The sequence below is a fragment of the Ahaetulla prasina genome, chromosome 10, assembly GCF_028640845.1.
Source record: "Ahaetulla prasina isolate Xishuangbanna chromosome 10, ASM2864084v1, whole genome shotgun sequence".
Lineage (NCBI taxonomy): Eukaryota > Metazoa > Chordata > Lepidosauria > Squamata > Colubridae > Ahaetulla > Ahaetulla prasina.
In genome coordinates, this window is record NC_080548.1 from 31,044,646 (window position 1) to 31,060,367 (window position 15,722).

Below are 15,722 nucleotides of genomic sequence, written 5' to 3' on the forward strand. Positions count from 1 at the left end.
CCTCTGCCTACCAAACATCATTGATTACAGTTTCTAGGATCTCCATCCAACTGAACCATAGATAAGGCTTGCTTTGATCACCCAGTAGCAACTGCGTTCTTGACTTTTTGAAGACCCATTGAGGGGTTTTTTTGTGTGTGTGTTTCCACGAGTCCTAAACCATTTTATGGAGAACAATAAGCGAATAAAATGTTCCTAAGAACCTTAGATTAAGAAAGCATTGGAAACCCCACTGAACCGGGGTGGGGGGGACATACCAGACTGAGAGAGGGAGAAGGAGAGAGTGGGGGGGGAGGGGAAAGGGAGAAAGAAAAAAAACCCTTCCACCATTAAAAATAACACAAAAGAAAAGTGTGCTGTTTAATTTACTTCCCCTCTCTGATCATCCACATGAATACCGGTAGTTAAATTATAGGAAAGGAAGGAAGGAGAGAGAGGAAGGAAGGAGAGAGAGGAAGGAAGGAAGGGAGGGAGGGAGGGAGGGAGGGAGAAAGGAGGAATGAGAGGAAGGAAGGAGAGAGAGGAAGGAAGGAAGGAAGGAAGGAAGGAAGGAAGGAAGGAAGGAAGGAAGGAAGGAAGGAAGGAGGAAGGAAGGGAGGGAGGGAGAGAGGAAGGAGGAATGAGAGGAAGGAGGAATAAAAGGAGGGAAGGAAGGAAGGAAGGAAGGAAGGAAGGAAGGAAGGAAGGAAGGAAGGAAGGAAGGAAGGAAATGAAGGGGAGGGGAAAAAAACCAAACACAACCTTTGGGAATTTTTGTCTTGTTTGAAAAGATGGATGGACATGGCCAATGTGGCCAACAGCAATCTCCCAGGTGGGGGGGAAGAGAAGGGTGTACAGACTCACATATATTTTCTGTGTGGGGGGAGGGAAAGAGAGAGAGAGAGAGACACGGACAACTTAACAATGAACCCCTTTGCTTCTCCCTCGCCCCCGCAGTTCTCTTCCGGAGTTGACCGGTGCTGTCCATCTGTCCATTCTTCTGATGTTGGGAGGACTCCCTTGTCACCCTCCACTATCTGGTGCCTAAACCTTGGCAGGCTCAAGGCCGTCTTGGAACCCTTGAAGTCGGAGGGACGTGTATCCGGGGAAAGTCCTCCTTTTGGAGAAAGGAGGAAAAGGAAGAGGGAGGCGTGGGAGGAGAGGCATGGGCCACGTGGTCCAGGCCCGTTCTCTCCTGGAGGAGAGGGCGGTGTTGGCAGTGCAGAGAGCGGCCATGTGCCGTGGGAGTGGGGGAGGAAGGACATTCTTGACGAGTGCAAGGGGGAGTCCAAAGAAAGGGCACGGCCAGATCCAGATGCTCCGTGAATCCTGTGCCTGTAAACCAGGAAGGGTCTTCTTCTCCAAGGTCACCAAGCCTAGAACTGGAGTCCTGCAAGAACCACAGAAGAAGAAGGAAGCCGTGAAGTTCTTCTGGAACGTTTCCAGGTTGAGATAGAAGAGATGTCCTTGCTTGCTTGGTGGTAAAATGGGCCTGTGGGGTTGTCCCCTGCCACGTGTCTTCTGGAGCAGGGGTCTCCAACCTTGGCAACTTTAAGCCTGGAGGACTTCAACTCCCAGAATTCCCCAGCCAGCAAAGCTGGGAGTTGAAGTCCTCCAGGCTTAAAGTTGCCAAGGTTGGAGACCCCTGTTCTGGGGGTCTTGTTGGAGTAGGATCTCCACTCTAGAGCAGTGCTTCCCAATGTTGGGAACTTTTAAGAAGTGTGGACTTCAACTCCCAGAATTCCTCACTGGCTGAGGAATTCTGGGAGTTGAAGTCCACACTTCTTAAAAGTTCTCAAGGTTGAGAAGTTGTGGGAAGTGGATAGACAACTGTGGAACAAAGCTTCTTTGGTGGACCGAAAAGAACCAACCATAAATTGAAGCGATTTTTCTGACTCAAATTCTTTTCTAGATTTGGCAGCACACTCAATGATAAACTTGCCAAGCTTCCCAAATTGCCATGACACAGCCATAGGAGGTCTCATCTCCAGCTTAGGACCTGCAGCAGCTACGTTTGTAACTGAGAGGATCAAATATGGTAAGTAGATACAGCCCTTGTGAAGTTGGCACGGGGAATCTGCCCCCTTGGGTGAGGAATGGCAATCTGGGCATGACAAAGGAGGAAAAGTAGGGGGAAACAGTTTCCAGAAGGTATGAGGGGGCTTCTGGCATGGACCTCCTCTTCTGTCTCAAGGGGCTAGTTCTCATGGGCCAATCTGACCCATCAGGAGGCATAATTTTCAATCATGTCACCTTCAAATCTCAAGAGGAGCCTAGGACCTTCTCCTCCTGCACCACAGCCAACTCACCATGGCCAACTTGCCATGGCCAACTCACCATGGTCAACTCATCATGGCCAACTCACCATGGCTAACTTTCCATGGCCAACTCACCACAGCCAACTCACCACGGCTAATTCATCATGGCCAACTCACCATGGCCAACTCTCCATGGCCAACTCATCATGGCCAATTCACCATGGCTAACTTTCCATGGCCAACTCACCACAGCCAACTCACCACGGCTAATTCATCATGGCCAACTCACCATGGCCAACTCTCCATGGCCAACTCATCATGGCCAACTCACCATGGCTAACTTTCCATGGCCAACTCACCATGGCCAACTTGCCATGGCCAACTTGCCACAGGACAACTCTCTGAAGGGCAAGAGTTACCCTAATATCAAAGAAATTGTGGAAGAGACCCATTAAAGAAAGGCTACAAAAGGAAGGGACGAAATGAAATGGGAGTGACGAAAATGAAAATAGTTTTTAATTTATTTTAAATAATTAAATTGACCTGTTAAGTTGTCCCATGGCGAGTTGGCCATGGTGAGTTGGCCCATTCTGCCTCCTGCCATTTCTTTAGAAGAGACTCCAAACAATGATATCCGTGATACTCACTTCCCCTCTGACGTCAACAGAGAGTTCAGACTTTCACATATAGTGCCACTGGCCCTCCATACCCATCGTCATTCCCATTGGTCCTAGAGGAAGAGGAGAAAACAGAGGATTAAAACCTTCCTTTGAATGATCGCCGTCCTCACACCCATCTTTCTAAGGTCAGGTCAACCAGCTTTCCCATTCCTCCATCTCAATGGCTTAAGATAACAAGCTCTTTCAGCCCAACGGCGAACCCGGGAGAGCAGCTGAAATAATCCACTTGACCCATGTTGACTTGGTAGAACTTCCGAGATGGATCTTCATTCAGTTCGCATTGAGTCTAACTTCACCTAGAAGCCATTATGTCAAGGTAGGTACTTCAAAGTCCACCTTTTAAAGAAAATGCTATTTAGTGAAGGACCAATTCTTACATGAGTGTCCAGAGAAGGGGGTTAAAAAGGTTGAGATGATGGCCAGGTTATGTGCAACACGCACAAAAAGAGATGGGACTTGATTGTGCTGTTGTCACCATCTTAATGTTTTGGACCTTTTCTTCTTGGCCATGGTAGATCCCCTAGGCATCTAGTAAAGAGATTTTATTTTCCTTTGAGTGGATCTGTCCCCCACCAACATCCTTTGTTCACTGTGGGGGCATTTTTGCCCAAAAACTGGAAGTAAATGCTGTCAAAAATCTCATCAATTGTGATCATGTGATCAGGGGACGGCTGCAAATAGAGGCAGGTTGCTAACGCATCGGAAATGAGGTCCTGTGACCACCAGGAAGGGAGACACTGGCTGTCGGAACTTTGGAATCAGATTGTAAATACTTTTTGGTGGATCCGTTGTAACTATGGTGACTCCCTGTATTGGATTATACCGACAGAGTGGAGTTAAGTGAGTCATAAGCCTAGAATCATTACGTTCCCATAAACGGTCTAAATCCAACCCCTCTGGAATTCCACTGACTCTTATCCGGCTCCAATTTAGTGTTGAATGTTAGTTGCCTGGATTCTTGTGTATAGACCCGAACAACAAATCTTCTTAACTGCAACTTAAGTATGGTCTTGGTTCTTTGAGCCTGACAGGTGGGACATTCCACTGCCCCCACTTTTCACAAAGCCCCACACCAAGGATATTCCTTCTGGAAAAGAAAACTATTGTATTTTTTAGAGTATAAGATGCACCTTTTTACCCCCTAAAAAGGGGTGAAAATTTAGGTGTGTCTTATACACTGAATGTAGCCCCACCCACTCACTGGCCCTCTCATCCTTTGGCCTCTGCCTCCCAGCAATTTACCTCCTTGCAGCAAGCAGCAGAAGAAACAGCCCATTTCAGCTTCAGCACAGCCTGATTAGCACAAGTTGATTGGATCGGCCTCCAACTCTCAGCTGTTTTGCAGGGGCCTCTGCTGCTTACTGCAAGGAGGTAAATTGCTGGGAGGCAGTTTTTTTTTTCCTTGTGCTAATCAAGCTATGCTGAAAACGAAAATGAAAGTAAAGCAGGCTGTTTGCTGTTTGCTGCAACGAGGAAAAATTGCTGGGAGGCATATTTCTTTTTCTTGTTTTCCTCACCAAAAATGGTAGGTGCGTCTTATAGTCTGGAGTGTTTTATACTCTGAAAAATACGGTAGAGTGGGCTACTGAAGATAATCTTCTACCTTTGCCGAACAGTTGTACAATTTTGGCTCACCTGGGGGATGAATTGTCATGCGCTGTTGCCCATCCATAACATAACCTCCCATTTGCTGCCCGTCAGGACTATACGGCGTACCTTGACCTGCTCGGAAGAGAGAAAAGTTACAGAGGGAAGAAAACAGGTAGATACACCCCCCACACACACTTTAAGGGTATCCGATTTCTGCAGGCATTTAAAACAGAAAGTAGATTTGGTTGGTTGCGGGGGCAGGGAGGGCATCCAACAGCCTCCTGTTTGGAACCTGTTCCAAAATCAGCCAGTTTGGTCTAGTGGTGATTAAGGCACCAGGCCAGAAACCAGGTGTCAAGTGAGTTCTAGTCCTATCTTAGGTATGGAAGTTGGCTGGGTGACTTTGGGCCAATCGCTAAGAGACTGGGAGTTCTAGTCCTGCCCCAGGCGTGAAAACCAGCTGGATGACTTTGGGCCAATCACCAGGAGGCAGGGAGTTGTACTGATGCATTAGGCACAAAAGCCGCCTGGGTGACTTTGGGCCAATGACCAGGAGACAATGAGATCTAGTCCCGCAATACACATGAATTGCGTGTGTCCCCAGTTGGGGGACCTTGGACCAATCACCAGGAGACTGGGAGTTCTAATCCCACCCTAGATGTGAAAGCCAAGCGTGCAACTTGGGCCAGTACTTCTCTCAGTCCAACCTCCTTAACAGGGTGGTTGTTGTGGGGGAAGAAAGAAGGAGGAAGGAGTATTATTGCCATCTTGAGAGAAATAAAATTAAAAAATAAGGCATTAAAACCCTTTTGGCATCTGAAAGTGGCTGGGGAGTATGTTGTGGGAAAGGAGCATCCCAGGGAACCAATATATAGAGCGACCTCTTCCCGCAGACCCTTCGTAGAATGGGATCTGTCCTACCTGTGCGATTTGATTGGTCGATCATCGGTTGAACTATACGCCTTCGGGCATTAATAAACCTGCAGTAGATATAATGATAGGGATGTTCCACCGGTTCATTGTTCTCACTGTGTGTATACTTACACCCAGCTATATAAATACATATAAATATTAATCCATCTTGAATGCGTGGCGGAAAGAGGAAACTTGAGAGTTCACAAGGTTGATGCTGTATGGAACCAAACTGTGACTAAATCTGGATGTTCTGCTTCGGGTACCACAAAGCCCCCTCCCATAAGGGAAAAAGGTTGTGAAGAGGAGGTGTAGCATCCCAGAAAATCCTGTGGATGGGCCCTGCTGAAGCATCGCTGACATGCCATGTCTTGGATAGAACAATAATCTTTTCTGCCATCCTCACCACTGGAGTGAGCTGCCAATAATCTTTTCTGCCCTCCTCACCACTGGAGTGAGCTGCCAATAATCTTTTTCTGCCCTCCTCACCACTGGAGTGAGCTGCCAATAATCTTTTTCTGCCATCCTCACCACTCTCTGCAACCTTGGCAATTTGGAGATGTGTGGATTTCAACTCCCAGAATTCCCCAGTCATCACGTTCCCAGAATTCCCCAGACCACCTATACTTTTAGCAGGTCTTGCATCCACAAGCGTGGCAACGGGTGGGGGGGGGAGTCTCCTCTGCAGGACAAAGGGAACTTTACAACTGGTTGGGGCAGATGAGGCGCAGATGAGGCTGAAGGGGCATTTCCTGTTTCTTCTCTTCTCACTTTCTAATTCTTACCAGTTATTGACCTGCAGAATCGTGAGTCCCGTGTCCTGGGCTAACTGTTTCTTCTGTTCTTCGGAGGGGTAAGGGTGCTGCACAGAGAAAAAAGAGAGGAGAGGGCATTCGCCAGAACTTTGAACCAACTTTGTTTGCTCCCTGGGGTTCGGAACCAAAGGCAAAAAAAGTTGTGCTTTCAAACGCTACCTGTTATGTACCATATAAGGAGTGAGCTATAGGCTTCACTCAGGTCCTCCAAAACGGCAGGAAAATACTTGAAGCTGATTGATTAAGCCCTCTGACAGCCCTCTATAAAAGTGGACGCTGCCAGACAAGCAGCTGGTTGGATTGTCCTGGTCTACTAGTAAAGAGCTGTTGTTACTAAAACAGCTGTGTCCGTCTCTTCCATCATCCGATCTAACACTAAGGTTTATATTATTACGACTCTTTTTTTAAAGTCACTTTTTAAAGCCATATGTGTGTATGAGAGAGAGAGAGAAAGGGAGAGAGAGGGGGGGGGAGATTTCCTTCCCTCTTCCATCATTCCAATTGTTTGCTTTGTCTTCTAAGGAACATGGGATATTGTGAAGACACAACAGCCCTGCAGAGAGGTGTGTCCTAGAAAGGGAATGATGGGCCCCCAACTCTTTCACTTCTTGGGCGGAAAAAAGGGAGTGGGGAGGAGAAAGGAGGAGGAAGAGGAGGAGGAGGAGGAGAAAGAGAGCAACAGAAAGAGAGAGAAAGAAGGGGAGGAGGAGGAGGAGAAGAAAGAGAAAGGAGGAGCAGGAGAAAAGGAGAAACAAAAAAAAGAAAGAAAGAAAGAGAAAGAAAGAAGAGGAGGAGGAGGAGGAGGAGGACAAAGAAGAGGAGGAAGAAGAGGAAGAGAAAGAGGAGGAGGAAGAGGAGAAAGAAAGAAGAAAGAAAAAGAGAGAAAGAAAGAAGAGGAGGAGAAGAAAGAGGAGAAACAAAAAGAAAGAAAGAAAAAAAGAATGAACAAAAGAAAGAAGACGAGAAGGAGAAGGAGGAAGAGAAAGAGGAGGAGGAAGAAGAGGAAAAGGAGAAGGAGGAGGAGGAAGAAGAGGAGGAGAAGAAAGAGAAAGAGAGAGAAAGAAGGAGAAGAGGAGCAGAAGAAAGAGAAAGAGAAGAGAAAGAGAAAGAAAGAGAAAGAGGAGAAACAGAAAGAAAGAAAGAAAGAAAGAAAGAAAGAAAGAAAGAAAGAAAGAGGAGGAGGAGGAGAAGTAGAAGGAGGAGGAGGAGGAGGAGAAAGAGGAGGAGGAAGAGAAATAGAAAGAGGAGGAGGAAGGAGAAGAAGGGGAGGAGAGAAGAAGGGGAGGAGAAAAAGGAGAAGGGAAATGGTTTCTTGCTCCTCCTTGACTGGAGATGGACACCATCTTGGCTTCCTCCTCTTCCCTCCCCGCCTGGTCCTTTGAGTTGCCAGCTGAGATGATGGATGAGCCAGTCTGGGCTAAGAGGTCACAGCCAGACCTCCATAACTCCTCCTCCCATCTGACAACCAGGCGATGGATGAGCAAAGGTCCTCCCAGACCTCAGAGGTCACAAGGAGTGGGGCACCAGCCGGGGGATGAATTCCAAGTCTTGGATCATTACCCCCTCAGGCTTTTGACACCTTGGCCATCCTCCTCCTTGAGTTTCCAATCCAGCTGGGGCTTCCAGTTGGAAATGGAGTTATCCAAGAATGGGGAAAATGTCTCCATCAACTAGTGCCCATGTTTGGTCTGTTGCAAACATCTGGACGGCCACTCTAGATAGGCATTGGCAGATAGGACAGCGTTCCAGAGAGTCAACGTCATTGCCCAGAGGATCATTGGTTGCCCCCTCCCCGCTTTGGAAGAGTTTGATAGCTCCCGCTGCCTTAAGAAAGTTCAAAACATCCTTAAAGATCCATCTCATCCTGGGCACCCCTTTTTTTTTTGAACTATTACCATCTGGCAGACGGTACAGGTCAATAAAAACGAGAACAAATAGGCTGAAAAACAGCTTCCATCCCAGGGCAGTAACTATACTGAATTCTACTGTATAGTGCAATATTAACACAATATCAGGGTTTTTTTTTAAATTCAGTTGTATAGAATGTGAAGGTTGTGTGTTTGTGTTTTTATTTTTATAGTTCTGATGTACACTGAAGATGGCATTTAATTTCGTTGTCAATAAAGTAATTTAAAGTAAAGTAATAAAGTAATAAAGTAAACATTTAATTTCAATGTCAATAAAGTAAACTAAAACAAAAACTAGAAACGTAACATCAGTTGTTCTTATCCATTTTAGCCATGGTGGATTCTCTCCCTAAAGCAAGCTGGTTAATTTAAGAGTTCGGAGTTTCTCCTGCCCTGCTTGGATGCTGGCACTCCCTGTGAGAGAAGACCAGCTGCCTAAATGATTTGGCTCTGCGGGGTTGATGGCCGACGGGCACTGCTCCTGCAGGGATAGAGAAAGTAGCTCCCTGTCAGCCCAGCCTCCTTTCGCTCTGGGCTGAATGATTTGCTAACAACCTCCATCTAGGTCACAAGGGTTTGGGGTGAGGTAGGGGGCTCTCTGGGCTCCGATCACTCAGAGAGTAACTGGGATTGGAGGAGGGGGCCAAATTGTGGAGAATTGGTAAGATGGCCGGCTGGCCGGCTGGAGGATGTACTGTGGATAGATGGTAGATATGTGGGTGGGTAGGTAGGTAGAAAGATTAGATAGATAGATAGATAGATAGATAGATAGATAGATAGATAGATAGATAGATAGATAATGGATGGATGGATGGATGGATGGATGGATGGATGGATGGACGGACAGAGGGAGGGATGCATGATAGGTAGGTAGGTAGGTAGGTAGATAGAAAGAGATGATAGATAGATAGATAGATGATAGATAGATAGATAGATAGATAGATAGATAGATAGATAGATAGATAGATGGATGGATGGATGGATGGATGGATGGATGGATGGATGGATGGATGGATGGATGGATGGATGGATGGATGGATAATAGAAGGACGGATGGATGGATGAATGGATGAGATAGATAGATAGATAGATAGATAGATAGATAGATAGATAGATAGATAGATAGATAGATAGATAATGGATGGATGGATGGATGGATGAGTGGATGAGTGGATGGATGGACAGACAGAGGGAGGGAGGAGGGAGGGAGGATGAGAGCTAGGTAGGTAGATATAAAGAGATTATAGATAGATAGATAGATAGATAGATAGATAGATAGATAGATAATGGATGGATGGATGGATGGATGGATGGATGGATGGATGGACGGACAGAGGGAGGGATGCATGATAGGTAGGTAGGTAGGTAGGTAGATAGAAAGAGATGATAGATAGATAGATAGATGATAGATAGATAGATAGATAGATAGATAGATAGATAGATAGATGGATGGATGGATGGATGGATGGATGGATGGATGGATGGATGGATGGATGGATGGATGGATGGATGGATAATAGAAGGACGGATGGATGGATGAATGGATGAGATAGATAGATAGATAGATAGATAGATAGATAGATAGATAGATAGATAGATAGATAGATAGATAATAGATGGATGGATGGATGGATGAGTGGATGAGTGGATGGATGGACAGACAGAGGGAGGGAGGGAGGGAGGGAGGGATGAGAGCTAGGTAGGTAGATATAAAGAGATTATAGATAGATGATAGATAGATAGATAGATAGATAGATAGATAGATAGATAGATAGATAGATAATAGATAGATGAATGGATGATAGATGGAAGGATGAATGGATGAATGGATGATAGATAGATAGATAGATAGATAGATAGATAGATAGATAGATAGATAGATAGATAGATAAAGACAGACAGACAGATAATAGACAGATGGTAGGATGGATAGATAGATGGATGGCAGACACGATAGATGGTAGATGATAGGTGAGACATTATAGATAGATGATAGATAGATATTGGATGGATGGATGGATGCGAGATGAGAGAGAATAGATAGACAGGCAGACAGACGGATAGCGCACCCATCATTCCCTTTTCTCCCAACACAATCAATCCAGATCCCATGGCAATGAAGGACGGTTTCGAATCTCAGCTTAGCAAGGTTGCCTGAACTCATGACCGGGATAATTGAGAATCTCCATAGAGATTTGGTCACTAAACAAATGGGTTGTAAGCCGAGGACTGCCTGTGACATACCGATAATAATTAAAAGAAAATTAATGAATGTCTCTGGTAGGGCAGGGCAAAGCCTCCACTCCCCCACCCCCCACCCCTTTACCCTTAGCTGCCTGCCCCCCCCCACTCCCCTCTCTGCCAATGCTGTTCAGGGTAATTGGCTAGAATTGATTACCCTTCACCAGCCTCTAATAGCTTTATAGCTCCTTCAATTAGCCACTAATTGGCCAGCGCTCATTAACTTGCCTTTGTTTAACTAACCAGGGAGAGGCACTATCTAATTGCCTGGCAGACAGCACGGAAGGAAGGAAGGAAGCGGCTGGGCATGGAAGGATGTCTCTGCTTAGCCCCGATGCCCACCAAGGACCTTCTGGGTTGCAGCCACTACACACACAAACACACACACACACACACACACAGACAGACCACAAGCGCCTTTCGAGTTCTTACCGACAAGTGTTGAAAAAGCCACGCGCGCATAATATTCGTGGCCACCTTGGGGAAAATGCCACGTTTCTTGTTTCTCTTCTTGTCCCGGTCCAGGTCATCGTCTTCTCCCGTGCTGGGGGAGGCCACGCTGTTATCCAGGCAATCTCCTATGAGGGGCAGGAGGGGAGGGAAGGGAAGAGAAGAAGGGGAGAATTGGATTGTTGGATAACCACTTTGTCTGAAGTGGTGAAGGGTTTCCTGCCTAGGCAGGGGGTTGGACTAGAAGACCTCCAAGGTCCCTTCCAACTCTGTTATTCTATTCTATTCTATTCTAAATAGAAGAGAGGAGGGAGGACAAGAGGAAAATGGTATAGAGAAGAGAAAAGTAAGAGAAAGAGGGGAGGGGAGGGAAAGGAAAGGAAGGAGAGGGGAGGAGAGGAGAGGAGAAGAGAAAGGAAAAAGGAAAAAGTGGAGAGAAGAGAAGGAAAAGAAGGGGAAGAGAAGGGAATGTAAGAGAGGAAAGAAAAGAAGAAGAAGGGAGAAAGGGAAAAATGGAGAGAAGAGAAGAAGAAGGGAGAAAGGAAAAAGTGGAGAGAAGAGAGAAGGAAGAGAAGGGGAAGAGAAGGGAATAAAAAAGGAGGAGGAGAAAGAAGAGAGGAAGAAGGGAGAAAGGAGAAAGGAGAAAGGGAAAAGTAGAGAGAAGAAGATAAGAGGAAGGGAATAAAAGAGGAGGAGAGGAAAGAGAAGAGAACAGAATTAAGAGAAGAGAAGAGAAGAGAAGAGAAGAGAAGAGAAGAGAAGAGAAGAGAAGAGAAGAGAAGAGAAGAGAGCTTTAGCTGGAAGTCCAAAGCCAAGGAAAGAGCAAAAGTCAGATCTAGGCAGCTCAGGACAGTGGGGTCCTCTTGAAACAGGATGAGGCCCTCCAGCTGGGCTGGCACTTGATGCGATCCAATACATCTGGAATGGGGGAGGGGGCTGCCCATTGGGTGAAAGGCTAGATGAATGGCGAGTTCTTGAAACTGTACCAAGTGTGATCACGTACAGAAGAGGCAGAGCCCCCTAGAGGCCAGTCAAAGATCTGCACCCCCTCACAGGAGGGCAATAAACCCACATCCTATTCCATAACAAACTAGATTTGTCTTCCCTCTATCGCCTGCCCCACGGAGGCTCACAGTGGGCCAGGCAACGCAGCAGCGGAAAGTCAAACAAAGCATTGCTTTTCAGGATTCCTTTGGCTGGCTGCGAAAGTCACCTTCATTCTGTCTTTGGCCAGGATTGGATAGTCAAAGACCTCTGGACCTTCCGAGTTCCACGGAGCTCTTCCCACAGAAATTTGCTGCTGATAAAGCTGAGTATCTGATAAGTAAATGAGCATTCCTGTTGACTGACAAGGGGCCCCGTTTCCCAGGCTTCAATCATTTCCCCGGCTGTTTTTGTCCCTGCTCGGCCAACAATCTTAGTAGCTTGAAATTGAACAACCTGTATGGTTTCTATTCCTTTCCCTTGCTGACGGTCAAACTGGGCCATTTCCACACCGAGAAAAAGAGAAAATAGCGTGCACGGTTGGAACTTCTTCTGTGTAACGAGCACTTTTCTTGTCTTACCTAACAAGTCCCATGTCCAAGATTTTTCTCCTTCTGACAATTCCAACCCCCTCGAACAGCTGCTCCGCTTTTATATCCTCTGGCTAAAAATGTGCTTAAAAGCCTTGCCTGGAGGGGATGTAAATTATGCATCCGAGAGTCCTCATCATCAGCCCCTATATGAGCGCTGACCCCACCGTGCTTCCTTCTCTCCCCCACCCACCCCCAAGAAGATGCGCAAAGGCACACAACTGGAGCGGGTATGTGAGAGTATCGGAAAAATGGCACAACTCTTCATCAGAATGTCCTTAGCTACTTTAGAAAGTGTGGACTTCAACTCCCAGAATTCCCCTGCTGTTAGCCATTGTAAGAGATATGGACTTCAACTCCCAAAATTCCCCAGCTGTTAGCCACTGTAAGAGGTATGGACTTCAACTCCCAGAATTCCCCAGCTGTTAGCCACTGTAAGAGGTATGGACTTCAACTCCCAGAATTCCCCAGCTGTTAGCCACTGTAAGAGGTATGGACTTCAACTCCCAGAATTCCCCAGCTGTTAGCCACTGTAAGAGGTATGGACTTCAACTCCCAGAATTCCCGAGCCTTTAGTCACTGTAAGTGGTATGGATTTTAACTCCCAGAATTCCCCAGCCGTTAGCCACTTTATCCTGACCCCCTTTGGATCCCCTTCTCCTACCATCCTCCTCCTCTTTTAATGACCCCATAATCCCTTGCGAGGTGGAGTCTGGGCAACTGAATGGAGCTGAGTGTTTACTGGCCGGATGCCCTTCCTGTCACCAATGCGGAGCTGTGTTCAGCAGATATATTCTCATTGTACCCAGAGAGAGAAATAGCTGCCTCTACCTAGGATCAAACTCACAGCCTCCTGATTGTGAGGCGAGAACTCCACCTCTAGGCCATCGCACCATTCTCCTTTTCTACTGTGTTTCCCTGAAAATAAGACCCGGTCTTATATTTTGGGGGGTTCCGAAAGAGCCATTAAGTCTTATCTTTTGGGGAAAATACGGTATGTGCATTTTTCAGCCTCCAGTTCCTCCCGTAGTGAAAATGTAGGACCTCCACCATCTCTTTGGCCCCCCTCCTCCTTATACCTTGGTCACTGCAGTTGTCTCCACTCTGGGAGGCAATCCCACCGCTGGAAGGTCCCGGAGTCCCTGAGGGTGTTGAGCCCGTCTCATCGTGGTCTCGGATCCAGGAGTTGCTCTGCACACAAAGAGAATAGTCCATCATTCACAGAGATCAAACCCTGGGCTTCAAATCAGTGCTGACTTCCACATTTTTTTTGTGGATGTCAGCACTGTGGGCGTGGCTTGGTGGGCGTGGCAGGGGAAGGATATTGCAAAATCCCCATTCCCACCCCACTCCAGGGGAAGGATACTGCAAAATCTCCATTCCCTCCCCACTCCTGGGGGAAGGATATTGCAAAATCCCCATTCCCTCCCCACTCCAGGGGAAGGATACTGCAAAATCCCCATTCCCTCCCCACTCCAGGGGAAGGATACTGCAAAATCCCCATTCCCACCCCACTCCAGGGGAAGGATACTGCAAAATCTCCATTCCCTCCCCACTCCTGGGGGAAGGATATTGCAAAATCCCATTCCTCCCACTCCAGGGAAGGATACTGCAAAATCCCATTCCCACCCCACTCCAGGAAGGATACTGCAAAATCCCCATTCCACCCCACTCCAGGGGAAGGATACTGCAAATCCCCATTCCCACCCCACTCCAGGGGAAGGGTATTGCAAAATCCCCATTCCCTCCCCTCTCCAGGGGAAGGATACTGCAAAATCCCCATTCCCACCCCACTCCAGGGGAAGGATATTGCAAATCCCCATTCCCTCCCCACTCCAGGGGAAGGATACTGCAAAATCCCCATTCCCACCCCACTCCAGGGGAAGGATACTGCAAAATCCCCATTCCCACCTCACTCCAGGGGAAGGATATTGCAAAATCCCCATTCCCTCCCCACTCCAGGGGAAGGATACTGCAAAATCCCCATTCCCTCCCCACTCCAGGGGAAGGATATTGCAAAATCCCCATTCCCTCCCCACTCCAGGGGAAGGATACTGCAAAATCCCCATTCCCACCCCACTTCTGGGGGAAGGATATTGCATAATAAATGGGTATGGAGTCCACAACACAGATCCTTTCAACAGTTCCAAGAAGGCCCCACTCCCATTTGCACCACTCGGGGTGACCCTGAGAACACAGATAAACCTCCAGGTGACCTTAACAACTCTCTCAAAGGATGCAAATGACCAGCTGTCTGCAAGGAGTGCAAATCCTTCCCTTCCCCACCGCCCAGACAGAGCTGAAGAAGCTTCTCAGATGAGAAGCGAAACGTCTTCAGAAGAAAAAAAACAGAAAGTCCAGCTGCCTTTTGAAAAAAAAAGCACATCTACTTTAAAACTTCCAGTGTTGGAGCCTTTACAACTTCTGGAAATAAGTCGTTCCACTGATTAATTGTTCTCACTGTCAGGAAATTTTTCCTTAGTTCTAAATTGCTTCTCTCCTTGATGAGTTTCCATCCGTTGCTTCTTGTCCTGCCTTCAGGGGCTTGGGAGAATAGTTTGACCCCTGTCTTCTTGGGGGCAGCCCCTCAAATATTGAAGCACTGTTCCCGTGTCCCCCTTACTCCTTCTTTTACATTCAAGCAGCAGTCCTACCCAATTCCTGCTATCAGCTCCATCCCCAGAATTACAGCCTCACCTGTGGAATCTCTGCCTGCCACCAAGCAGTGGAAAGCGCAGGAAAAGTTTCCCCGATTTTGTTGTAAAACCGGCCGCTCCCACCCTCCTTCTCTCTTAGCCCCCCCCCCGCCCACTTTCAAGAGGGCTGCTGCTGCAGCTCCGCGGGGATTTCCCCCCCCCTCCCCGGGTCATTATCTTGCCCCCCCCTCCTCATTTCAACCCATTGAACCGAGTTCAAAGGGCTACAAGCGGGGCCTCTCCGGGTTGCTCTGGGGAGGAACCAGCAGCTACCGAAGGGGCTCGGGTTGCAGCCCATCCCACCCCCCCCAGTGACCAGGTGGGGGGGTTGGTCGCCCCCCAGCCCCGCCTGATTAACCCACCGCCACTGATCACAGGAGTCCTGCAAAGACGGGGCGGGGGGGGTTCAAGGGGTTAAGGAGCTGCGGCTTTAGAGGAGGGGGATTCGGCACTTGCAGCCCACAGTAAACGGGAAAGGGGAGGACACGAGGGGGTGGGGGGGGTCAGAGGGTCGCTGTTAGGAGCTCTGGGAAGCGAAGGGAGCAACACTCTCCGTTAATGAAGACCAGACCCGACGGCTTCGCTCGAAGCGCCTTGATCAGAGCTGCGCCGAGACGAGG

General features: G+C 47.7%; 1 protein-coding gene across 1 annotated transcript in view; it reads right to left on the reverse strand.

The window, feature by feature from the left end:
* Positions 1-769: 769 nt before the first annotated feature.
* The window catches only part of MEIS3 (Meis homeobox 3), a 50,160-nt gene continuing 35,207 nt past the window's right edge, over positions 770-15,722 (reverse strand). Inside the window, exons 7-13 of the mRNA XM_058195548.1 lie at positions 13,486-13,597; positions 10,815-10,960; positions 6,205-6,281; positions 5,429-5,487; positions 4,553-4,639; positions 2,885-2,967; positions 770-1,369 (exon numbers count right to left, since the gene is read on the reverse strand). Of these exons, the coding sequence (XP_058051531.1) occupies positions 2,918-2,967; positions 4,553-4,639; positions 5,429-5,487; positions 6,205-6,281; positions 10,815-10,960; positions 13,486-13,597 (531 nt within the window). The 3' untranslated portion in view covers positions 770-1,369; positions 2,885-2,917. The remainder of the gene's footprint in view (positions 1,370-2,884; positions 2,968-4,552; positions 4,640-5,428; positions 5,488-6,204; positions 6,282-10,814; positions 10,961-13,485; positions 13,598-15,722) is intronic.